At 42.7% G+C, this 27149-nt stretch overlaps 1 protein-coding gene across 1 annotated transcript in view; it reads left to right on the top strand.

The window, feature by feature from the left end:
* NLRP5 (NLR family pyrin domain containing 5) overlaps positions 1–21400 on the top strand; it is a 28936-nt gene extending 7536 nt beyond the window's left edge. Inside the window, exons 3-13 of the mRNA XM_036232676.1 lie at positions 474–551; positions 2623–2682; positions 5711–7310; positions 7943–8113; positions 9699–9866; positions 12205–12375; positions 13690–13860; positions 15853–16023; positions 18470–18640; positions 19199–19369; positions 21000–21400. Coding sequence (XP_036088569.1) covers positions 474–551; positions 2623–2682; positions 5711–7310; positions 7943–8113; positions 9699–9866; positions 12205–12375; positions 13690–13860; positions 15853–16023; positions 18470–18640; positions 19199–19369; positions 21000–21132 — 3065 coding nt within the window. The 3' untranslated portion in view covers positions 21133–21400. The remainder of the gene's footprint in view (positions 1–473; positions 552–2622; positions 2683–5710; positions 7311–7942; positions 8114–9698; positions 9867–12204; positions 12376–13689; positions 13861–15852; positions 16024–18469; positions 18641–19198; positions 19370–20999) is intronic.
* The last annotated feature ends 5749 nt before the right edge of the window (positions 21401–27149 follow it).

Here is a 27149-nt window from a genome sequence, read left to right as displayed (position 1 = left end):
CCTCATCCCAGGAAATGCTGAAAGAGGTGTTTTGTAGCACAGAGATCAGGGAAGACCAATGGGAGACCTCATGAGTTGAAGACACCTCTATTTGGGTAATTCACAGGCATCTAGTGAGTAGTTAACTCATTCGCAGTTCAATGACTCTTGAATATAAATTCTTAATAACCGTAACATGCTGCCTCATTACATGACTTATTCAAGGCCATGCAGCAAAAAAGACTGAAATGTACATTTCCAAGTTCAAGATCAGAGCACTCTTTACTGTACATCTCTGTTATGTCTCCCTGATAGTATCCCTTGAAGATCTGACTCCATCGTCTCCATTACAGGCTACTCATAGGACAAACCATGATATCCTGGGGCTTGTCTGGATTCCCCTCAGTAATTTGGGCAGGGGGTGCTCTTGTCCCTGGTCTGAATAATTGCTATGACTGTATCAAGGCCATTCTCTCACCTACTCTGTGTTGCAGAATGTTTTCTGGTCAAAATACCAGAAGATTCTACACCAATGAAGATTGACCATGGAACAAGCATTAAAGAAGTTACAGGTCAGTGTGAGGGTGGTGGAGAAATGGACTGAAACCATGACTGCTGATTGTCTAGTGTTCTTACGAGTCTAACATCCTGTCATTAGTTGACTGGATAGGTTCTGAAGGTCTGTAATCATTGTCTCTTTTAGTCTAAGTCCAAGAGAGTTCTGTGGTCTTAAGTCTTTATGACAATCCCTTGGGTTCCCATCTTCAGTTTGGGAAACTTTATGATCCTACTAGGACAAGCCCCTCATAATCTGTTTTGAAGACTTTTGTAGAGAGAACCAGATAGCATGAAACCAGATGTGACACAATTCCCCAAACATCTGAACGCTGACAACATGCCAGGCACTGCTCTGTGCGCTTGTGATGCATCCACGGATGTTCATGAAGCTTATATTTCAGTGCGGAAGAAGGGAGATGAGCCAACAAATAGGATCTAACCAGTGAGGCCAGAACCCAGAAGGAGAGAGACAGGCTTGTGTAGATGGCAGGCAATCATCGCTATTACCCATACTACAACTTGTATCTTGTGAATCTTCCAGTCATTAGTACTGACCATGAAACCTAACACCTAGGAAGAGTTTGGACCAACTTCATTTTAGTGCAGCATTGTTCAGGCTCTGGATAGGAAATAAAGTTAATGTTCAAGTCAGAGGAATTGATATGAGTCAGAATTCCAGAATCCCAGGGGTTATGAATTGCTCCAAGTTTAATGGAAATCCAGGCTTACCAAGGCAAGTCTTCTTGGTTGTGCATCTTCCTAGTGATAAAATTGTGTCTTACTAGATTACTAAGTGACAGTTTAGTGGTAGTATGACATAGAGGCAATGACAGACTAATCTTGGCAGTAGGACCAAATCAAAATTGATAGAAGCTGGAGTTTTATTGTCAGCCACTTCTGGAAATCCCTCTAAATTATTATTGTACCTGAAAAGCACCACTCACCAAGACCATATTGGTTCAGCACTGTGCCAAGTGCTTTATCTTATAATTCTCCAAATTCTCAGACTACCTATGTGGCAGTAACTGTCATTCCAGTTGTCCAATAATGTAACTGATACCCACAGGCTAAATGGCTCAAACTCTCCTTGTATAGACATATCCACTCTCACTTTAAGCACCACTTTAGTTGCGTGCTGTTTTGGTATGTCACATTTCATTTCCACTCATCTCAAAGATAATTGTCTAATTTGCTTCATGATTTCTTCTTTGACCCTTTGATGATTTATGGTCACCTTGTTTAATTTCCACATATTTCTGAATTTCCAAATTTCCTTTTGCTATTGACTTCTAATTTTACTCTGTTGTGCTAAGAGAGCATATGATGTTTAATTTCCACCCTTTTAAATTGGGAACATGTCTTATGGACTGACAGGTGAACTTTAGAAGAATATGTTTCTACTATTATCCAGTAGAGTGTTTTTCTATATATCTGCCTCCACCGTTTTCTATCTCTGTCAATGGCTGAGACTGTTCCTTAAATATGGCAAGGTTATCCCTAACATCATCTAAGACAAATATGTACATAGTGGCACTAGGAAACTATCTCCTAATAAGTACATATGATGGGTATTCTCAATAAGTGTGAGCTATAACATCATAGAGGCTATGTGATGTTTTACCAAATCTCCTCATGCATTCTTCAGAGCAACATTACAACACAGGAACTATGGTTTCATAGATGAACAAACAGAAGGATGTGGGTCCAGTATGTTAACTAACACCTCACAAGTGGTAAGTGACAGAATCTACATTCAAACCATGTGTCTGACTCCAGAACCTTAGTTCTTAACCACTAGCTTTGACCCATCATTTTAATGACCTGCTAGGAGATCTCCAAGAATAAAGAGCAGAAATGAGACCAGAAACCATACCTTCTGGTTTTGAACCTAGTGCTCATTTTATGTACTCTCTATCCCTCCAGCTGAGCCCATGGTTGCCATGTGCCAAACAGGTCAGAAAATGAACCTGGCAGAGCTTATCTTAGCTATTCTATGGGTCCGTGCCATCTCCAATTTAGATAATTTACCTAAGTGTATGGAAGTTTATCCTTATTTCCTCTGTTTTTTTTTTTTTTTTTTGGCAGAAATGTCACAAGCATTGGAACAAGATGGCACCACAGCAGCAGCAGAGACAAAAGATCAAGGTAAATAAATGATGTATCCCTATATTTTCTTACCACATTTAAATTATGACATTGGGGGAAGGGCTGTGTATGGAGTGTAGATGGCAGGGGAGTCCACTGTCCCTTTCTTCATCCTCGTTTGTCTCTGCTACATCAGTCCCTTCCTTAAAAGTTTCTGGCACCATCACCACAGACAGAGTCACAGTATGTTCACTGTGATTATCAGCAGCCCATTTTTATGAAGATAAATTCCAAATTCCCAAGTTCATGAGGAAGACTGTGGGCATTAAGGACAAGCTTGTTTGACAGGTGCTAAAACAGAGATGAGAGGTCAAGTGCTTGGTTCAAAATGACTTAGCTAGTGGTGATTGTTGTTGTTGTTGTTGTTGTTGTTGTTGTTGTTATAATTTTTTGACTTCATATTGTTGACAGTCCAGGGTTATTTGTTAATTAAAACAGACAATATAAAATGAAGACAAGATCACAGGTGCTATGATTGTGTGAAATGACAGTTGATCAGTCAAGGAAGTGACAGCAGGCTACTCTGAGGAAACGTCACTTGAGGCTTTTTTAAAATTATGATATAATTCATATGCCAAAGAGCTTACCCTTTTAAAGTGGACAATTTAATGGTTTTGAGTACATTCATAAGGTTGTATAACTACCATCAGTATCTGATTCCAGGAGGTTTCCCCAAGAAGAAACTCCAGACCCACAAGCAGTCACTCTCCCATTTCCCTTCCCAAGCGCTAATCTATTTTATGTCCCTATGAATTTGCCTACTCTGGACATTTCATATAAATGGACTTACACAGTAGGTGGCCTTTTGTGATTGGCTTCCTTTATTTAGTATGATGTTTTCTAAGTTCATCCATGTTGTAGCACATATAGGCTTAATTTAATTTATTTTTACTGCTGAGTAATATTCTATAGACAGACCACATTTTCTTTATCCATTCATCAGATGATGGGCATTTGGGTGCTTTCCATTTTTCTGGCTATTATGAATAATGCTGCTATTAATGTTCATATACAAGGAAGTGGTCATGGAAAGAAGTGATTTAACTTATGAGCTATTTAATAGAATTTGGGGTTTGGGGTTTCAGAATAAAAAGCTGCATGAATGGCTCCCACCTTCTACTGAGACAACTGGTGGTTGGTGATGCCAGGAATCAGTGATCTAAATCTCAAACTACGGAATTGCTTCAAACTAGGCATTTTTTCCTACCTGTATAACATAGCATGATGGCACAGCATGAGTTACTTAGTCATTTGTTGGACAAATATTTGAAAACTTGATGGCTGTCAGTACTGTCCATTTTTTAGTACTAATGTTAATGACACTTCTAGAGTACTTCCCATGGGCCAGGCACTCACTGTTTTCACATTTTGTAACTGGTATTTTATACCAATCTCATAAAGAATATCCCCACTTTAAAGATGAACAAACTACCATAGATGGTTGATGCGAGGCAAAAATTAGGTTTATGTACAAAACAATGAGCCAAATACCTGTTACAAGATAAGTTCACAACTAGTTTTTTCTAATTATCAGTTACAGAAAACTTAGGAGGAGGAAGTTTTGGGCTGAAGGTCAAAGATGAAATGAGTTTTTGATGCACTGAATGTGAGGTCTCCATGACAATTGAAGGTAGTGAGTTAGACACCAGAGCCTGGAATTTTCGAAACAAAACAGCAACAGGGAGAGAGGTTCGTAGCTCTTAAGCATAGACATGATACAAAATAAAGGTAAGATTTAGAACTTTTGTGTAGAGATCTTAATATAGAGCCAGTAATTGTCTTGTATACACATACAAGACTCCTGCTGTCTTTTTAAAAACTAGTTCTGCTACCAGAAAATGTAAGGACTCAGAATTAGGTTTTTATTTTTCATGTTACTGAGTACCTATTGGATGTCTGAGACTGTCACAGAAGCTGGAGGTATGGAGATAAAATAATAAGGTTATCATGAACCTTGCATTGTGAGCCAGGGGCTAGACAATAATTAAAACATTGTAGTTTATGACAAACATTGGGATAAAAATAAAACAGGGTAATGTGAAAGAATTAGGGTTTGGAAAGACATATGCACCCCTATGTTCACAGCAGCATTATTTACAATAGCCAAGGTATGGAAGCAACCTAAGTGTCCATCAAAAGACGATAAAGTGATACATATGTACAATGGAATATTACTCAGCCATAAAAAGAAGGTAGTCTTGCCATTAGTGACAACATGAATGGACCTAGAGGGCATTATGCCAAGTGAAATAAGTCAGACAGAGAAAGACAAACACCATGTGATCTCACTTATATGTGAAATCTAAAGAACAAAATAAATGAACAAAACAGAAACAGATTCATGATACAGAAAACAAACTGATGGTCGCCAGATGGGAGGGGGTTGGGGGCTGGGTAAAAAGGGAAAGGATGAAGTACAAATACTTTAAAATAGTTACAAAATAGTTATGGGGATATGAAGTACAGCAGAGAGCTGTGTGTCCCTTTCTGTGTCTGTCACATGGACATGCATCTCCACAGCACCCTGGACCTGCCAGGACAGAATTGGAGATGCAAGCCCACCCTGCAAGTGTAGACCTTGGGGCCATGCATACATGTACTCCTCTCCCCCACGCTCCTCCATCTTTCAGAGGCCTCACATGACCGTCGGTGTAGGTTATTCATTGAGAAAACACTTGTGTCCACAAGGTGCCTGGTACTGGGATAAATACCAAAGATATAGCGGTAAATTTAAAAGTCTCATGTAGCATCTACTGGGAAGAGATACACCATAAGCAAATAAAAATGCAAGGTGTCAGGTATGAAGTTCTGAAAAGAAGTATCGGGTTATGGGACAAAAGGAGCCATTTTGTAGAAAGTCCACAAGCTTTTGAGGATGGGACCTTTAAATGGAGGGAGGAGGGGTAGGGTTTGCTGTCAGCATGTTGCTGGGAAGAAACAAAACTCTCATGTCTGTAGACTGTCTGAAATCCAGACTTCTCCAGACTTTGCTTCCTGTTTTTCTTCTCCTCTCTTCTGTCCAACTTAGGCCAAGGAAGTTATAATTGGCACTACAAAGCTCATGTGATGACAAGATTCGCCTTGAAGTCAGACACGTGCCATGATTTTGAAAGCTTTGCCTCTGACTGTCAGCAAATGCAAGTGTTGTCGGGTGCTTTTACCCCAGACCAGCAGGGCTTCCGGCCCCATACTGTGATTTTACATGGAAAGTCAGGGCTTGGGAAGTCAGCACTGGCCAGGAGGGTCCTCCTGCACTGGGCTCGTGGGGAGCTATACTCCAGCATGTTCTCCTACGCCTTCTTTCTCCATGCCAGAGAGATACAGTCAAGGAGGGAGAGCACTTTCACGGAGTTAATTTCTGGGGAGTGGCCAGACTCCCAGGTTCCCATGATGGAGATCACATCCCAGCCAGAAAGGCTCTTGTTTGTGGTTGATGGCTTTGATGACCTGGATGTTGCCTTTAAGGATGATGATATGAACCTCTGTGATGACTGGGCTGAGAAGCAGCCCGTGGCGGTCCTGATGCACAGTCTGCTGAAGAAGGTGCTGCTCCCCAGGTCCTCCTTGATAATCACAGTTAGGGACGTAGGTGTGGAAAAGCTCCAGGCCATGGTCACATCTCCCCGCTACCTCTTAGCTGAAGGCTTGTCAGTAGAAGGGAGGGTTCAGCTGTTTCTCAAGCACACAAAGAGTAAGCACCAACAACTACAAATCTTGCACTCAGTGGCACACAACCATCCACTCTTTGAAAAATGCCAGGGCTCTGTCATCTTGTCACTCATCTTCCAGGCCCTCCAGATCCAAGAGGCATCAGGAAAGAGTCTGCCGTGCACCTGCCAAGTCCTCACAGGCTTGTACGTCACCTTTGTGGTCCATCAGCTCACCCCTCGGGATGCATTCAGCCATTGTCTCAGCCCAGAAGAAAGAGTTGTCTTGAAGGGCTTGTGCCAGATGGCCACAGAGGGGGTATGGGGCATGAAGTTTGTGTTCTACAATGACGACCTGGGTGTTCATGGCCTGACAGACTCGAAGCTCTCCACCCTGTTTCACATGAACATCCTTCACCAAGATGGCCATGATGACAGCTGCTACACGTTCCTCCATGTCAGCCTCCAAGAGTTTTTTGCTGCCTTGTACTACATCCTAGAAGGGTTGGAGAGTGACTGGGACCCCCACCCTCTGCTCACTGAGAATATTAGGACTTTGATGGAGCTCAAACAGATTGGCATCAATGTCCACTTACTCCAGATGAAGCGTTTCTTGTTTGGCCTGATGAACAAAGAGGTTACAAGGGCTCTGGGTGACCTGCTTGGGTGTCCTGTGCCCCCGGTGATGAAGCGGGTGCTTCTGCACTGGGTCTCTCTGCTGGGCCAGTGGGCGAACACTGCTGCCCCACAAGACTTCCTGGACTCCTTCTACTGTCTTTTCGAGACGCAAGATGAAGAGTTTGTCAGCTTGGCATTGAATAGCTTCCAAGAGGTATGGCTTTCAATTAACCGGCGAATGGACTTGCTTGTGTCTTTCTACTGTCTCCAGCACTGCCACTGTTTGCGGAGAATTAGGATGGATGTTCAAGAGATCTTCTCAGAAGATGAGTTGACTGAGGCATGGCCCATGATTCCACAAGAGTGAGTCCCCCACTTTACGGTTCTTTGCCTTTTGTCTTTCTGGAGATGTTGGTGTTTTCATACAATGAAATAATCACTTTGGTTAAGATAATTAGCATATCTGCCACCTCATATGGCTACCACTTTCTTGTGTGTGTGCATGTGTATGTGTGTGACATTTTCTTTCATCCATTCATGGAAATTTAGGTTGTTTCCATATCTTGGCTATTGCAAATGACAGAGTGCAAATATCTCTCAGATCCTGATTTAAATTCCTTTGTATAAGTGGGATCACTGAGTTGTACGGTAGTGAATTGTTTGAGGAAACGCCATACTGTTTTCCATACTGGCCACAGCATTTTGCATTTAAGGGGGAGCAAGAATTTAAGCAGAAATCTGTTTTGAGAGCCAGCAGCTCCAAGTCATCCTAGCATATCCCCTGGGGTACCAAATACTCAGGACGAAGGGTGGGTATGAAAGTGCTTGCTCGTGCAAAGCACAAAGTGATGTCACTAAGCTGGTCTCTAAGCCTCTAAAGCCATCCCTATCTCTTCCCAATAGATTCTGGTCCCTCAACTCTGACATTCTTGCACTGGTGCTTGTGTTAATATCCACCCTGTGGAAACAAATGTTAGTCGTCTTCTCCAATATAGGATGCAGTTCAAGGTCCTGGTTGACAACTGGTGGGAAAATCTTTGCTTCATGCTCAGCACCCACCCAAGCCTACAAGAGCTGGACCTAAGTGGCAGCATCCTGAATGAATGGGCCATGAAGACCTTGTGCATCAAGCTGAGACAGCCAACCTGTAAAATACAGAATCTGACGTAAGCCTGCCCTGCTCTGGTACATGCCCCTTCATGGCCATGTCACAGCTCTCCTCTCCTACGTGCTGAGAGAAGACCAATCTGTACAATGTATTCAGAGGGGATGAGTACTGTGGGAGGTACAGGGACCAAGTTCCCAAAAGCACATGATGGGTGGGACTCATTCAGGCAAGTGGTAGAGCCTGAGGTGATGACAAGATCAAAATGCATGATTTACAGGAGGCTTTAAATCAGTGCTGAGTACTTTTAGGCTAATTCATAGGTAACAAATACTTGAACATGTAATAATTTCTTGAATCTGTTGTAGACTCCAGGGACCCACCAGGCCCCTGGAGTAGCAAACAAAGTACTAGTTCTGCTTCAGACAAAGGTTCTATTCTTTGCTCTTCTCTCCAAGAACAAACAAAGCACAAGTGACAACCAAGGCTAGAGCAAGTCACATTCTTGGTTGCAAAAGTCTGCCCCTTTTTGCCTTTTCTCTGTTCTCTCAGTACTGTCCTTAAACTGGGCTGTGTGTAGGAGCTTGGTAATCTCAGAATAACAGATAATGCCTCTTTCACCTAAGGTCCTATACCAAACTCCTCTGTCAGCAGTCAGATTCATGTTTTCCACTTGGGAACCCCTTCCCACTAGCTGTCTCTGTGTTAAACTCCTGTTATACCCTATAATTTGCTTTAATACTTATGTCATCACTGTATTTGTAACACAACAGGAATACATGACAATGGCAAAGAGATTTAGGAATTACAAATCGCGTGAAGTCCTTTGACACCACTTCAACTTCCTACTTCCCTAACTACTTTCATATCTCATGTATTTTCTGTGCAATTATATGTATATATTGGTGTATGAATGATTTTAATCCAAATGGTATCACATTATATGTATTGTTTTGACATTTGCCTTTTTTCTTCAACTTGAACTGGACTTTATATCTGTGTATAGTTCTATTCTCAATGGACTATATGTATTTCATTCTTTGGAGGTAGGATTAATTTTTAATTTTTTTCATTTATATTTGACATTCAATATTATATTTGTTTCAGGTGAACAGCATAGTGGTTAGACATTGATATAACTTGTGAAGCAATCACCCTGATTAGTCCAGTCCCCACCTGACACCATATATAGTTACTAAAATATTATTAACTATATTCCCTGTGCTGTAATTACATCCCATGACTATTTTGTAACTGTCAATTTGTACTTCCGAATCCCCTCGCCTTTTTCACCCACCCCTACAACCCCTTCCCATCTGGCAATCATCAAATATTCTCTGTATCTCTGAGTCTGTTTCTGTTTTGTTTGTTCATTTCTTGTATTTCATTCTTAAGCCTATTTCTCTTGTTTGACATTTTGTTGAATGCATTCCCCCACCAGATGAAACTCTAAGAGCACAGAATATTAGCATTGTTTAATACTCTATTCCTAGTGCCTGGCACATCATAGGTGCTTATATTTGTTGCTTTAAAATTAAATGCATATAGAGAGAGGGAGTTGAAATGGGAAAAGTGTGAAAAGAAAAAATCAGACTATGACTATCGCCAGTGCCTAATGCATATTTTTTTTTGTTTGTCTTCTGTAGATTTAAAAGTGTACAGATTACCTTTGGTCTCCATTATCTCTGGAACACTATTGTTACCAACTGTAATGTTAAATACCTGAGCTTAGAAGGCACTCACCTGAAAGATGAAGATATAGGGATGGCATATGAAGCACTAAGACACCCTAGTTGTTCGTTGCAGTCTTTGAGGTAAGTCCTGGGTATGGTTTTCATTTTTCTCTTCTTTGATTTCAGGTTTCTTCTTGTTGTTTTTAATCTCTATTTTGAAATAATAATGCATAGCAAGTTACAAAAATGTTAGAGTTGGGAGGATGACAGTCTGAAGATGGATGGCGATGATGGTCACACAACAGTGTATATGTACTTAATGCTACTAAACGTGAAATGTAGATATGTGTAGATTTCTGAGACCACACAGCAAACAAGATACAGAAGTGCCATCACCCTTGTGTCAGCCTTTAGAGCCACACCCCTCCTTACCCCACCAACCCACATCCTTGGCCACATTCATGTTTTCATCTCTAATTTTTGTCATTTTGACAATACTCTTTAGGTGGAATCATACAGTATGTCACCACCTGAGATTGGCTTTTTTTTCCATCAGCAGATGCCCTTGAGATCTATCAAGGCCATTTGGTGTGTTCCTTTTTGTTGCTGAATGTTATTGGGTAGTGTAATCATTCCTCTATTCAAGGACATTTTGGTCATTTCCACTTTGGGGCTGTTACCACAGTTTTGTAAGTCTCGAGCATGTGTTTTGTTGATTTGATTGGCTTGGTCTGGAGGCACTGCTTTGGGATGCCCTAGGTATCCTGAGACACAGAAGCATGGGCCCTGTCTTGGACTTTGCTCATGGACACACAGTGAGTGCAGGAGACTGACTTGCTTTGTGCCCTGTGTGTGTTCTCTAACTCTTAAGCTTCACTTTAAAGAATGTAGCCAAGGAAGTCATCTGAAGCATGGAAGTCCTTGAAGGATGGAGGTGCAGAGGTGTTCACCCAATGCCAGGTGATTTTACAATCGTCTCTGAGAACAAGGAGGAAGCAGCTGCCAGTTCTCTCTGGGTGCTTTGCCAGTAACGAGCCTGGGTGTAGTGAGATGCTACTAGCATAATGGCAGATTGATAAGTCACACCTTGGAGATGTGCTTTGTGGTAGAATCGGGTAGGAGGGTCCTGGGGTAGACAACATTCAGTTCTTGTAAGTATTGCAAGTTTTCTCAGGAGTTTGCACCTTTCAGCAAATGCTCAAGTGCCTGCTGTGTGGGTGCTGAAGACACAGCAGGGAGCCAGCCAAGTTAGTTAGACACCTTCCCTCATGGCAGTTATGACCTAGGGAGGAGATGGACAATAAATGGTTGCAAGTGATTACTCTGCAGTGAGAAAGAAGGGCATCCTGCTATTTGCAGCAACATGGGTGGCCCTTGATGGCATCATGCTGAGTGAAATAAGCCAGACAGAGAGAGACAAATACTGTATGATTTCACTTATACATGGACTCTGAAAAGGCCAAATTTGTAAAAACAGTAAAATGAGGGTTACTGGAACAATAGGAGAGATGGTTAAGGTTACAAATTGCAACTCATACACAAATAGGTCCTGGAGATCTAACACACAGTGTAGTGATTATAAGCGACAATGTTGTATCGTAAACTTCAAAGGTAAAATTGCTGAGAGACTACATCTTTTTTTGTACTCGGCTATGTTTTAATTTACATAAATTGCACAGAAATATTTGCATACAGCTGAATCTATACAAATATGTATTAACATTGGGATTTCTCTTTGTGAAGGCTTCTATGTTCTGTAAGCAAAAAGAATGTAAAAGTTTTGTATTAAGATTAACCCACTCTACTAACTAAAAATAATTTAAAGGCAGTAAAGTTCCCATTGGAAAGGAACTAAAGAGAGAATGAGGAGGACTTCTTGGAGGAAGGGGTTTCCTGGACTCTCTTTGCAAAGGAAATCACTGCCTGTTTTCCTAAGAGACTGAATCTTAATGATTTCCACCACACAAAAAAAAAATAACCCTTATATGATAGTGATAGAGGAGCTAACTATTGCTGCAATAGCAATCATATCACAATATCTAAATATATCAAATCCACGTTTATCCTTAAACTTACACAATGTTGTATGTCAGATATATTTCAATTAAAAATAAATAAGTGCGTATATAAATATAGGAAATGTTTGCTGGTGATCATTGCTGTGAATAAAATAATGCTGGACAGAGTGGAGTGAGGTGGGTTAGGATGAAGCAGGCACAATTTAAGATAGTGAGACAGGCTTACTTGGAAGAGGTAACATTCAGGGGACTCGAATGAAAAATAGAGTCACATAAAGACCTAGGGTTGGGGATGAGGAGGGATGACGCAAACAGAGGAATAGTGATGCTTAGAGCCAAAGGCCAGACCAAGCAGTGTCCAGGAACTAGTAGAAAGGCCAGAATGCCTGGCATATGATGAGCGAGGGAACTGTGTTGCCTCTGGAGGACAGATAGGCATGAGTTTTACATTGTGTCTGCAGGTTGGATCACTGTGGACTAACTCATACCTGTTGTCTGGCAATCTCCAAAATCCTGGTCACATCCACCTGCCTGAAATCTCTCAGCCTCATGGGAAACAAGGTGACAAACCAGGGCATCACACCTCTCTGTGATGCCTTGAAAGTCTCACAGTGCACCCTGAAGAAGCTGATGTGAGTTGCACTTTCTTTCACCAGAGTTATCTTGTCTTAACTGAGATCGTCCAAGTAATTGAGGAGGGGGAGGGGACTTCAGTAGGAGTTTGATTCTAAAGTCATAGCAAGAGTTGAAAACCAAATAACGCAAATTACCCTTTGTAGAAGGTAATAGTCGAAGCAACAGTAGAAGACAAAGTATCTTCTCTCCATCAGCATGTAAAAGGGTAAACAACAACAACAACAACAACAACAACAACAACAAACCTTTTTATCTACTCTCTTAGGTTCTGTGTCTGAGACCTGCAAATTAAACTGACAATAGACAATTTAACAGGAGAAAGGGCATACAAATTATATTGATGTTAATTTTTTTAAGGGCAGGAGGACTTCAAAAAGGAAGTGAAAAACCCAAACACACAATTAGACTCAGAACATTTTATTCCATTTTAACAAAGGGTAATAAATTGTGGAGAAGTGAGGAGATAAAGGAAAGGGGTTTTGGCTTTTAGGGCTGAGAAACCATGAGAAGGTGATTAGGAAGTGTATGGGGGGATGAATGGTAGAAAACAGTTATATCAAGACTCATCTCTATCTCTGGTGATAAGGGACATTGTCTTTTTCCTGATACAGAAACGGGGAGACAAATGTTTGCTTTTAGGCAGATAGGGGGATGACAAAGAGCTCTTTCTGTGTCTGCTTTGTCTCAATTGCCATCAGTTAAAAATGATGCAAAGTGGCATATTTTGGGATAGCATATCCTGACCCCTTTCAAGTTAAACACAAGCAGCATTCCTTCCTTTATTGAAAGAAACCACCACACATATTATGTAGTTTTGTTAAATGCAATACCCTGCTTTAAGCACTTTAGATGTGTCATTTCACTTAACTTTGTCATGATCCCATGAGAGGGGTACTATTGAAATCTTATTTTCAAGTACAACCACTTCTTAAGCTTTGAGAAGCAGGTAGACTGTCTTGCTTATATCTAGGGGTCCTGATATGTTAAACGTATGTACTTTAAATAGGAAGGTCACTCATTTCAGAAAAACCTCATTCTATAGTACATGTGAGGAACAGAAACAGCCAGCCAGACAGTAGAATCACAGTACTCGCATGTTCCCATAGTGGTTACCGCCACCTAACCACCCATAATGTTTAGAGTATCATTGTTGACATTGAGTTCACAAGTTCAATGCAGACATGGTGTGACAACGTAGTATATCTCTAAGGGCATGTCAGCTATTGGGGTGCCATTTCTTTCCTTTCCTTGCAAGGGAAAGGTGCAACTTTTAGACCTGATCATTTCCTTTTTGGGGCTTCTCCTTGCAGACTTGGGAACTGTGACCTCTCAGCTGCCGGCTGCCAGGATCTGGCCATGGCTCTCATTGGGAACCAGAGCTTGACACATCTGTACCTGTCAACCAACAGCCTGGGGAGTGAAGGCGTGAATCTGTTGTGTCGAGCCTTAAAACTTTTCAGCTGTGCTCTACAGAGGCTGATGTGAGTCCACCTCAATCCCCTGTGAGGACTTTGTAGCTTTGTGACAAATAGCATGTACCTCTGTTTAAGAGTAGGGAGCGTGGAAATAGTCAGGATGAAGGGACCTGCTACGTGCAATATCCTGTCCCTACTGATCGCCTTATAGATTTCACAATTCCTTGAAAAATTTTATCTCTTCGTTTGCATTTTCTTACAGTGGAAAGTTTCCATTCATCTAAATAGTCGATTCTCATTTGTAACAGTTATGTTCTATAAAGTCACCGAGAACACTGAATTATTGACACTGATCCAGGGTCCCTGTTGCAGGAGGGAGAACAGAGGGTTAGGAGTCCTGTATCCTCTGGTTACAATATTTTTATCAAAGGGTCAATAGCTAACCTTGTTTTGAGTGGTTCACATGCATTTTCTCCATACGGCACATTACAGACTTGTTGAGATTAACACACTAAACAGCACTTCAGCTCTACTTTTGAAGCAATGAAATCAAGAACCAAAAAAAGCACAGAAGTGAAAAAAATGTGGTACTAGACCACAGAAAACTGTTGTTTACAAAAGTATAAGAGCCGAAGTGAGTTTGACCTTAGCTGGCAATGTGTGCAATGGGCGACTCAAATTTTTTCCTGTGTGCCCATGAAGGACCATGAGCATTACAAGTATTGATTTAGGTGGTCACCAGTAAATTTTGGTCATCAGGCAAACTCACAAATACAGAATCTATGAATAATGGGGATCTACTGTATTTATGAAGTCCCTAACATTCTTAGCTGCTCATGGTAACAGATAAAAGATGGGTGGGGTCCCTATTTTTATGTAGCTTAAATTCTGGTAGGGGAGAGTTGGATAATAAGTAAATGAGATTTTTAGACGGGGTTTTGGTGACACACAGCTAGCAGCCACAAAAGCTGTGTGACACAACTCCAGGGAATCAGGCACACAGTTGTTGGATGCTGTGTGCTCTGCTATTGTCCAACCAGGTGTCCACATCACCATTTTAACAGCTGCCTCCTCATATTGTCAGATTGCTCTCTTATTTTAAATCTTTGGTTTGATGGTGAGAATGAAAGTTTTTTGTCACTCCTCTCCCCTACTGTCAACTCGCTCCGTTGGGATTGCTTTGCTTTATTGTTTTATCTCTTTGACCAATTAATCCACCAATAACTTCATGTGAGTGAAAAATAAACATGAGTTAATGGTAGGCCTACAGCTAGAAATTCTGCTAAAGAATAGGACTTTAATAAGTCTACCTTGTGACACATTCCAAGGTTCCCTGGTGACTAAGTGATGGGGTGATACTGAGTGCAAGAGAAGATAATAAAATGATGACACCCCTCCCCAAAGATGTCCACATCCTCACTCCTGAAAGCTGTGATTATGTGACTTTATATGGCAAAAGGGACTTTACAGGTGTGTTTAAAGATCTTGAGATGGGGAGATGATCCTGGATCACATGGGTGGCCCAATGTCATCACAAGTGTCATTGTAAGGAAAAAAGGAGGCAGGAGGGTCAGAAGAGGAGATGAGATGATGGAGGTCAGTGATGCAATTGCTGGCTGGTGACCAGGAACTAAGGAATGTGGGCAGCCAATAAAAGCTGGAAAAGACAAGGAAATAGTTCTCCCTCTGAGTCTGCAGAAGGACGTGGTCCTGCTAACAGCAAGTCTCTGGCCTCCAGAGCCATACTATAACACACGTGTTCTTGGGTACCACATTAGTGGGGATTTGTTACAGCAGCAACAGGGAACTAGTACATTGAGTATGAGGACGAATTAACAGGAGATAGACAGAGGATCTTGATCAGCATGCAGCATAGGCATTAGGCATTGCACCTAACACTTCAAGGTCAATCTGACACGCGTGCCTGACAGTCTTCTTAAATACAAATATGATCCTTTCCCAGAAGAGGGGCAAGCTGAGGCCAAGAGAAGTGGCTTATCCAGGGTCACATTGAGTCATGAGTGTGATCTTCCTCTTTCCCTTACATGCGTCCCACAGACTAAATGAATGCAATGTAGATGTCGCTGGCTGTGGCTTTCTTGCTCTTGCACTTACTGGCAACCAACATATGACGCATCTGAGCCTCAGCATGAACCCCTTGGGAGACAATGGCATGAACCTTCTGTGTGAGGTCGTGGCAGAACCATCCTGTCACCTCCAGGACTTGGAGTAAGTTTCCCATGGTTGTTGGGGGTCATCTCTACCACAGTGGAGGCTGAGGTTCCCTGAAGGTCAGGAGATATGAGTAAGAGTACTGGAAACAAAAATTAGTTCTGGGGTCAACTGAATCTCATTTGGTCCAGTGGACACTCTGGGTAAGTTGATGTGCTGACACTACAAGTGTGACAAGGACAGAAATCATTCTGAACAGAAGCCCCATGGCAGGGTGTATGGAGGGCTAGGTCATCCTTGATTTCCAAAACCTATTTACATCTCAAAACACATTCTCTTGTCCAAAGTTAATCTTCAGTTCCTCATTTTGTGCTTGGAATGGAGACAGGAGGGACTGCTTTTCTCTTAATCCTTTTTCTCTGGGTTCAATTTCTTCACCCTTACTGGAATGTTTCTATTCAACAGAAATATTCTATCACTAAACAGACTGTAGAAAAATTGATAACTCAGTGAACAGAACTAAATCTCTAATCTCACAACCAAGCAATAATCATTGTTAATATTTTGGTAAATGTCTCCTGGTGGCATAAGTAGCATTTAATGTGTCACAAAGAAGAGATCCTAGCATTCTTACCACATAGTGGGCACAGAGCTCTAAATATTGTGCACATCTAGTCTCAGGTGGTCCTCAGCTACCATACACTGGGGGTGGGGACTAGAATTCCCAAGGAACCAAAATTTTGCCTTTGATCTCACATTTTGTCCTTGAAAACACAGTCATCCTCCCTTATCCATGGGGGATACATCCCAAGACCCTCTAGTGGATGTTTGGAAACACAGATAGCACTGCACCCTATATAAACTGTATTTGACTGTATGTACATCCCTATGATAAAGTTTAATTTATAAATTAAATACAGTGAGGTGAATGACAATAACTAATAATGGAATAATTATAACAATATTCTGTAAGAAAAGTTATGTGAATATGGTCTCTCTCTCCCCCTCCTCCTCCCCCCCCCTCTCTCTCTGTCTCAAAATATCTTGTTGTCCCGTACTCACCTTTTAAATGAAGCACCTTATGACTTCTTTTTGGCATTTCTACCAGATTGCCAGTCTCACTACCCTTGTGCTTTGCGGCCATTATTAAGTAAAATAAGGGTGACTTGAACATAAACACCGATACCACAACAGTCCATCTGATAACCCAGATAGCTACTGATTGACTAATGGCTAGGTAGCAATTACAGTTTGGAGGCAAAGGGATGATCCATGTCCTGGGTATGAAAGTTCATCATGCTACTCAGAATTTTAAAATTATGAGTTGTTTATTTCTGGAATTTTCCATTTAACATTTTCAAACTGTGGTTGACCATGAATGACCGAACCCACAGGTAATGGGGGACCCCTGTATGCAGATTATAATATTAAATGAATGTGGTACAATATTTCATTTCTTGGAATACTTTTAAAATCCCCTAAAGCTGGACACTTAGCTTGTGTATAGTGCTTCAAGTCATGTGTATCTTATCGATCTTTCTATACTTAATAGAATTTTCTTATGATCAATTACAAGGGTAGAATTTAATGAATCAACAAGTAGGACCATTACGTGATTTTTCCCTCCCCCAAAATAAGCAAAAGAAAGGGGTTGATAGAGCTTATAGTCCACAAAACTCTAACTGTCTCCCAAGTATGAATTCACCTATTTTCGTGAAATTGGCATTTCAAACTCTCCTTCTGCATGGCATGGAAACTTAAGCTTAGTCATTGTGGATATCATTTTTGGGGATTGTGTTTAAGTGTCAGGTTACCTGGTCCTCACCACCACCATTTATCCGTGCTGGCACCAAAGATTTTGTCCTCACCCAACTTTCAGGTATAAGCCCGCACAGCTGGGTCCTTCCTCATTCTTGTCATGAATGGATCATGAAGACAGACTCTCTTATCCTCAATGGGGCCATTATGTCCTCAGCACACTAACCTGAAGATACAAGACTCTGAAGCTGTTTCCATCATCTCTGTTCAAATGAAGCACCCAGTTGTTACTGCAGGGGCCATTTCCACTCACCCTCCCCCACTCGTCCTGGGAAGCACAACATGACTCTCCTTTTGGATCTCAAGCCCTACCCAGCATTGTAGTGACTTTCTCTCCCTCTCAGGGACCTCACCAACTTCCACTTACCCACGTTTTTTTTCCCTCTCTCTCTCTCTCCCCTTCCACCATGGAGAATCTTTATCCTACCTCCAGGTGGGAAGCAAGTTCTTATGCACTCATTTCTTTTTCTAAAGTTACCTCCAGCCCCATCAAACACTTTCCCCACTCTCCAATGCCATCTGTCTCCTGAGCCAATGAATTCTGCACACCCTTAGCCATTCAGGGGTGGACAGAAAGGTGACCAGTTAAGAAGGAATAAAGGAAATCCCCACTAATGTTTCTGAATGTTATCCCACTGCAGCACTCTCCTCAAGAGATGTGGATAATCTCTCACTGTGTCTGCAGGTTGGTGAAATGTCATCTCACTGCCGCCTGCTGCAAGAATGTGTCCTACATGATCACAAGAAGCAAACACCTCAGGAGCTTGGATCTTGCTGCCAACACCCTGGGTGACAGTGGGATGGCAGAGCTATGCGAGGGATTGAAGCAAAGGAAGAGTTCTCTGAGGAGGCTTGGGTAAGCTCCCAGGGTCATCCCTTTGGGGCTGGGCATCCAAGCTTGACGTTGCTTAAACAGAGACAAAGTTCCAACTTTCCTGATTCCATTCAATTAGGCAGAATACAACATTGGCATAGTAACAGCCTGAGACATAAATTCCAACTGGGCTGCAATATACGGAATGAGTAAAATGGCAGGTGCTTGAGACCATCGTTTGGAGGTAGTAAGCACTCAGTAAAAGTTGATAGGACAACTTGTGAGTGCTAGGCATGGTGCTAAGTGGTGGGGTACCAAGGTGAATAAATATGGGCATTGCAGAATATATAGTCTAGTGAGAAAGATGGACCAAAAAGCAAGCAATGACATTGGTGGTTCTCAAATGTTAGTGTCAGCATTAGAATCACCCAGGAGGCTTGTTAAAACAGGTTCCTCCTCAAAACTACTGAACCATGAACTCTAGGGGTAGAGCCTACAACTGTGTTTTTGAACATTGAAGTGGAAGTCAAACAAGTTGAAGAAGGATCAATCCAGATCATTGATCATTGGCGTTATCTCTTGGGGGTTCTGGCCCTGCAGGTTGGAGGCATGTGACCTGACATCTGATTGTTGTGAGGGCCTCTCCTTGGCTCTCTCCTGCAACCAGTGCCTGACCAGCTTAAACCTGATGCGAAACAATTTCAGTCCAGAAGGAATGATGAAACTGTGTCCAGCCTTTGCTCATCCCAGGTCTAATCTACAGATTGTTGGGTAAGTCCTTGGCAATCATCATTTGAGACACAAACCTTTTTCCATTGCGGACATGCTAGTTGGCAGAGAAGTAGTTTATCACAGAAGGTGAGGTCGTGGCTGAGCAACCAGATCCTTATTCAACCAATAATGCCTGCTATGTTCCAGGCACCATGCTGGGTTCTGGGGACACAGGGTATGGGAGTTAGAGGCAAGGTGTCCATATATCATGGGGTTTACTTTGTGGTGGGTTTGGGAGAGTAGAAAGACAACATACAAATAAAATGTTTATCCTCAAAAAACTAAAAATAGAATTGCTATCTAGGCCAAAAACTTCACTTCTGGGTACACAGCCAAAAGAACTGAGAGCAGGATCTCAAAGAGATATTCACACCTGCACATTCACAGCGGCACTATTCTTAACAGCCAAAAGGTGGAAGCAACCCAGGTGTTTGGTGACAGGTGAATAGATAAATGAAATGGTATCTGCATACAATGGAATATTATTCAACTTCAGAAAGGAAGGAAATTGTGAAAGCTTGAGGACATTATACTGAGTAAAATAAGCCAGACACAAAAAGACAAATACTGTATGATTCTTCTTATGTGAGGTCCCTAGAGTGGTTAAATCCATAGGGGTGGAAAGGAGAATGGTGGCTGCCAGGGGCCAAGAGGAGGGGGAATGGGGAGCTGTTGTTTACTGGGGACAGAGTTTCAGGTTGAGAAAATGAAAATGTTCTTGAGATGGTGGTAGTGATGGTGGCACAACAGTGTGAATGTGCTTTACACTACTGAATTACAACTGACAAATAGTTAAGATGGACAACCCACTGAGGTTGGTTGTAATGATGTATTTATTTCAGTAGCCACCTTCCCAGTTGAGTAACTGCCTTCTCCTGTATGGTCCAGCTCACAGATTCACAGAGGGTCAAGTTTTGGCAGATGAGTATGACCAGAAAGACCACAGAATGGTGGTAGCATGGAGTCTGAGGAGGAGATGGAAGGAGAGGGAGGGATTGGAAAGCATGGCTCAATGGATTTGGGGATCTTGATGCATGAAAGGGAAATATTACAGCTCCACTTCATCAAATGAGCTGAAAAGTTGGATTGAGAGAAGTGAGAGCATGTTTGTTTCAGTGACTCATGATGCAGTATAGCCTTACGCAAAAATCAGCTTGTGACCAAGGGACTTCATAGTTGAAGTAGCATGGATGAGTCAAAACTGATTTTTCCTAGTTGGCCTTCTTAGAGCCTGTGTCCTCATGTGTCTGTTTGAATACCAGTCTCTCTCTCTTCTAGAATATAAGCTGTGTCAGGGTGGGGGGTTGATCTCGTTCATCACAGTCCCTCCAAACACTATAACAAGACCTGCTCAAAGTCAGTTCTTGGGAAGAGATCATAGATGGATGACTAATCACGCCTGCCTCATAGGTTTGCTGTGAGGGCACTTGCCCACAAAAGCTCAGTGTGGCACCTGACACACCCAAGAGTGCCTTTACATATAGGGACTTTTTTATGTGGAGTACACACAACCTGCCCTCAACAGTACAGGAAGGGGTTTCAGATCCTCCATGGGTTTTCCAGGAGTGTTGAGGAAGGGACAAGAGAAAGCAAATTTCCAGCATCACGACTTCCCTTTTTCCCTCCGCAGGCTGTGGAAATGGCAATATCCTGTTCAAATAAGAAAGCTGCTGGAGCACGTGCAGCTAATCAAGCCGCATATGGTAATTGATGATGGTTGGTATTCTTTGGATGAAGATGACCGGTATTGGTGGAAAAACTGAAGATGAGTAACCCTCCCACCCACACCCACAGACAGAAGAACTGTAAAGGCTGTCTTACTGGGGAGAGCTGTGCCCGGGGTTCTTCCTCAGGTGGAAAATGATCTCTCATTCTCACAATGCCCGCGTTGGTAGTGATCCTCAAGTGTCCAGTCTAATTTGGTTACTGCATTTGCCTCTGATGTAGGCTTTTGACCTTCAAGTCACAAAATGTCAGTCTGTATGAAATGTCTGTCCCACCTCAGAGCACATAGAAGGAAGCAAATAAACACTGAGCATTTGGAAAAGGTGTCAAGTGCCCTTCTTTGTCAGTGGGGATGTGATTCAAGAGCAGAGGTAGCAGGACTTAGGTCCTTAAAAGTTACCCCCAAATTTTGATAACACAACTATGCTGGTGTTAAAAAAGACACCTTTTTAAAAGCATATATCTGGACATTGAAGAATGACGTGACTAGTATTCAATATCTGATATATAAACAAATATATTGGTTAGAGTAATAAAGGATTAACTGTCTCCCTGAACAGAGCAAACTGCTAATCTTATATACATAGGAATTTGGGGGAAACATGGAATTTAGGGATTGGTGTATCTTCAGGGTGAGTTGACATGTAGTTACTCGGGTGAGACACTGGCACTCACAGGTGCATTCATCAAAGTGGATCCTTCCTTATTGGCTGAATTTCAGAAGCTAGAGGTGAGTCATTGGCTTGGAAAAGCATGCTGTGGCAAGCTGTCTTGGATCCAGTGAACGGGTTTAAACCCGTTTGGGCAGCTGCTTGTTACCATGGGTACAGAACAATCAGTATCTTCCCAGGAGTGTGGGAAATTTTTGCATTTTTACCAATATGTTCCTTTTATAATTTCTTATATTCTTTAACCCATGATAATGATGATGTTGGAAGGTAATACACAGGGAATACAGAGCCCTCATGTGCCAGGCTTTGTTCTCTACACTTACCTATAGATTATCTCATTCAACCTTCATATTCAAGCATAATTTTTCAAACCTGGTAATTTTTTAGGCATGTTCTCCATCAGATCAAATTAGATGGTGATTGCTCTGCCTTGCCCCTATATGTGGTCGATGAAAAATTTATGCCAGGTGTGGGAGAAACATCAGTCCCATTGTCTACTGAGGCTTATGTTATTCACATTATCTTCAATCTGCAGTTTCTTTGCAGAAATACTTTTTAAACACATGTTCCAGAAGAGTTAGTTCACATATCAGGCTGGCACATTAGACCCATGGGTTGTGAGTTGTGCGATGTGAATGACACACTGGTATCACTGGCTCTCCTGGGACTCCATCTTGCAGATGGCAGGTGGTGGGATTCTTCAGCCTCCATCATCGCTCATAATAAATGGCTCACAGTAAGTCATGTGTTTATATTATGAAAATATTGTGTTGTATTTTATTACATATTTTATTATGTATCCTGTTGGTTCTATTTTTCTAGAGGACCCTGACTGATACAAGGAGTATAGTGAGAGCAGAAGCTGAATATCAAGAGGGAGCTGAATATCACAGAGCCCTCAAGAAGGGTGTCAGGGCACAGGGGCAGCAGGCACAAAACCCCTGAAGTTGGAGCCGGGATAGCACGTGGCAGAGTGGGGTGTGGCCAGATCACATGAGAACAGGGGAGGCCAGGGCAAGGGCCTTGGGGGTTGTTCTGAGCACAGTGGGAAGTCACTGAAGGTTTTCCTCCTGACAGCAAAACGATTGGGTCTGCATCCTTCGTGCCTCCCTCCCACAGGGACAATGTCCTTTCACCTGGTAGTCAGAGTTGGCTTTGGAAAGGTGACTAGGAGTATCAGACTCTTCCCCAAATAGCTGACATTCACTGTCCAAATGCCAGGTGTTCAGGCCTAGATTGCCCAGCCCCTGCCTACCTGTTTATGCTTGCACAGGGGAAGGCAGGGCCCAAGAGGACAGGGACCCTCCCCAGAGGGCAACCTCTGGCAAGCTCAGAGGCATTGCTCTGATCTGGTACTGTAATTGTGGGGTGGGGACCATGTTGGCGGGAGAGCTGCCTCCTCGCTGACTCTGGGCTCCTCACTTGTGATTTTCTCCAGTAGGACCCTGTCTTGGTGTCACATCATAAGAACTGACCTCTACCCACCCTGCACACTTTGCAGATGGGGAAGGGAAAGGGGTGAAGCCATATCAATTCTGATGCTCTAAGCCAGGGGTCCCCAACCCCTGGGCCACGGACCAGTACCAGTCCATGGCCTGTTAAGAACCAGGCCACACTACAGGAAGTGAGCATTGGGTGAGCCAGCTAAGTTTCATTTGTATTTATAGCTGCTCACCAGCACTCGCATTACTGCCTCAGCTCCACCTCAAATCATCAGACATTAGATGTTCATAGGAGCACCCGTCCCTGATGCTAAAAAGGTTGGGGACCACTGCTCTAAGTCCTAGGTAACAGAGAACCTAACTGCAATCACTGACCAGAATTTTCCCATTTCCCATTTAGCGGCCGCCGGGTTGATAGATATTCATGGGGTTAGCTAATTGATCATCACAGGAAGATCAGGATGCTGCTCTCCGCAATGCCCTTGAATTCCCCCTGGGTGGCAGTAGCGCACCATCCTTCTCTTTATAAAGACAAGACGAAGGAGAAAGGACCATATGGTGGTGTTTTCTCACACCACACTTACTGCTGGCATCTGGGGCCAACCGTTTGCTGGGGAAGGGGCTGCACTGTAGGTCGCTGAGCATTATCCCCGGCTTCTACTCATTAGATGCCAGTAGTGACAACTAAAAGTGACTCTGGATATTCCCAGATGTTACCTGTGGGACACAGTCCCACCCCAACCCCCATCCACCCCACCCTGCCTGAGAACTCCTACTCCACATTAAGCAGGGAACCTCCCCCAGAAGCTTTCCCTGCACCCTACTGGACAGATTGGTTCACAGCAATCCAAAATCAGCATACAGGACCAACAGTATGAGCCACTTCTTGATTCTTCCATAGAAGGGGCAGCTGCTTACTAGACACCCAAGAGTGTGGCTGCATTATCCATCACTCTCAAAACTTGGAAGCAACCAAGAAGCCCTTCAGGAAGTGAGTGGATAAATAAGCTGTGGTCCATCCAGACAATGCAATATTATGAAGCGCTTAAAAGAAACAATTTATGAAGCCATAAAAAGACATGGAGGAACCTTAGATGCATACAACTAAGTGAAAGAAGCTGATCTGAAAAGCCACATACTGTGCAATTCCAACTCTAAGACATTCTGGAAAAAGCAAAACAGACTAAGGCCATTGCTTCTTGATCTGGAGCCTATCTTTCCAAATTTCAGGAATCCAGATGGTGGCAGCAGAGACCAGCGTTTTTCTAGGCCTGTCCCCCCCCCACCCCCCCCCACCATTCCCACCCCCCTCCCCCTGCCCCAGTTCTAGAATAGAAATCTTTATCTAGTGGGTTGCAGGGAGCATTTCTGCCCTGCACGGATTGCAGTGTTGGCACACAGAAGGCCGTTGCAAAACTGTTCTGAATTTATCCACAGCAGTGAACGCAGCTAAGGGGAGAGAGAAGCCTGAGGACCAGCAGGTCAGATAAAGGAAGCTTCAAAATAAAATGGCTTCTGGGCAGTATTTGCATCCCATTGGTAACAATATCTCAACAGATCTTGGGTGAGTGGCTTCACTTAACAAGTTAAGAAAATCCAGGCACATCTACATGGTATGTGGCTGAATCCAGTGGCTGAAACCCAGCATCTCTGTGTCACCCATCTGAGGCTGCTTCTTTCTCTGTCTGGGGGAGGAAACAGTCCCTACTTCACAGTTAATATGGGGATCTGGTGAGATGGTATATGTGAAGTGCCAGGTGCAGAGTAGGTGCACATTGAGCCATATCTCTCTTCCCAGAGGCTCTCAAGATATTGGCCACCTTGACACCCTCATTTGTGTGTCCTCTCACTGGGGAGGGTAGGCGGAGACAGCCACTTTATACTCTTGGTGTCTGTGGAGAGGGCTTCTCTGTCAGAATACAAATGCACACCCCTTTTTGTGCAGCCCCTAAATGCCAGGATAATAATGAAGACCTTTATCTGTATACCCTTGTTGTAGTAGCAGAAGGCAGGAAACCATTATCTGTGCATCAGACTGGGCCTAGGAGATAGGATGATGTATATGGGCCTCTCTGGAAAAACCTTGGATGGATATGGATAGATGATAGATAGGTAGGTAGACACTTATATGTATAGATAGATGGTAAATAGATACAAGGATAGATACAAAGACAGGTAAATAAATACAAGTATAGATACTAAGATAGATAAAGATAGATACATAAATAGATACAAGGAGAGATACATAGATGATAGGGACAAATACACAGATACACATGGCAGAATAGTACACATTATATGCTCCTATTTGATAGATTAATTTTAAAAGGCTCTTGTATATTAATAGAGAATCACAAAGAATTATGTAGGGGAAAGAATGAGAAATCTGGAAATCAGTATAAGTCTCAGTAAGTAATCTTTTCCTCCAACTATCTATCTTTTTAGAAAGTGTGTATTTGTGACCAAAGCCATCAATTCCTGACCCAAATTCCCATAGCATAGCCCCCATCCGTTGTAATGACTTTATCCACTGAAACATTTCGTTTACTTTGCCAGCTCGTTGCCACATCTGGCCACAAGCGCCCCATGAGGTGTAGGCCAGCACGACTGTGGTTGTCTCTGATTCAGACTTAAAAGCTCTGCTACTTAGTAGCTGGGAGCCTGGGAAATACCCATCTCGTCTAAGCCTTTCTCCTTATCTGCGAAACAGGGATGATGCCTCCTCATGACATGGGTGGGAGCCTTAGGTGATGCAGGGCTGACCCTGAACACAGTCACCAAGACCTAGTAGTTGGGTTCTGTCCGCGGTGCTGAAAGGCTTGTGGGTGGCATGGGGAGACGGGGGCGGGGCAGGCAGACTGTTCGTCCAGGCGGGACAAGAGGCAAAGTGGGCGGGGCCAGAAACAATCCCTCCCATCCACAACCTCTTTGGAAAGTGAAAGGAAAAAGACGAGTGGATTTTCACACATAAACACACACACACACACACACACACGTAGATGCAGACACACATGCACATACAAAACAAACACACACGAAGATACCCAGTCATCCTCAGTATCTGTGGGAGACAGAATGGTTCTAGGACACACACACACCCCTCCAAATACCAAATCAGTGGGTGCTCCAGTCATTTACATAAAATGACATAGTATTTGCATATAACCTACATTTCCTATTCCAGTTGCAATACAGAGTGTGTATCCCAGAGTCAAAATCCTTGGTGTCCAGAACCAACTCTGCCAGCTAAAAAGGAAACCCAAAATGGACTGGGTCTGCCCATCATAAAGACCCCCTGCTTCAGGATCCCTGAGTTTGGAATGTATCTGATTCCAAAGGTGTCACACACACACATACCTCAGCCAACTGTCTTGTACAATCTGAAGCCCCAGTGTTGCCAGGACTTCTGATTGTTCCAAAAAAAAGTCAAAAATCCACCTTTTTAGTGCAACATCTTCCAATTTAAAATTCTGGTTCAAGATCGTGAAAGGAGACAAAGATTACCGGTATGGGCTTCTAAAACCTTAATTCTGTGTGTTTTTTTCAGCTTTATTAGCTTTAATGAATAAAATCGTAAGATATTTAAAGTGCCCCTTGGGTTGATTTGACATATAGATACACTAAAAGGGTTCCCTCCACCTAGTTATTCAGCATATCTATCACTTTGTGTATTTCATGTTTGTTTCCACTGAGAATTCTCTTGAGTGAATGCTAGAAAGAACTGGACACTGGGCCCTTAGGCCAAAATGGGCCACAGATATGTTTAAGTTGGTTCACTAGGGGTTTTATAAAACAGCTGTATGGACTGAGAACCAGGCCCTTGGATGCCCGGGTTGGCCCTCGAAATAGTCACATAGGACAAGCAAGATCTGTGCACAGAGGAGAAACTCAAGGGTCAGAAAGCATAGTGCACTCGCCCAGGGTCACACAGCCTATATATGG

Source organism: Rousettus aegyptiacus, unplaced genomic scaffold (genome assembly GCF_014176215.1).
Source record: "Rousettus aegyptiacus isolate mRouAeg1 unplaced genomic scaffold, mRouAeg1.p scaffold_m13_p_14, whole genome shotgun sequence".
NCBI lineage: Eukaryota > Metazoa > Chordata > Mammalia > Chiroptera > Pteropodidae > Rousettus > Rousettus aegyptiacus.
The sequence above is the reverse complement of the archived record's forward strand: the minus strand, read 5'-3'. Positions and strand labels throughout refer to the sequence as shown.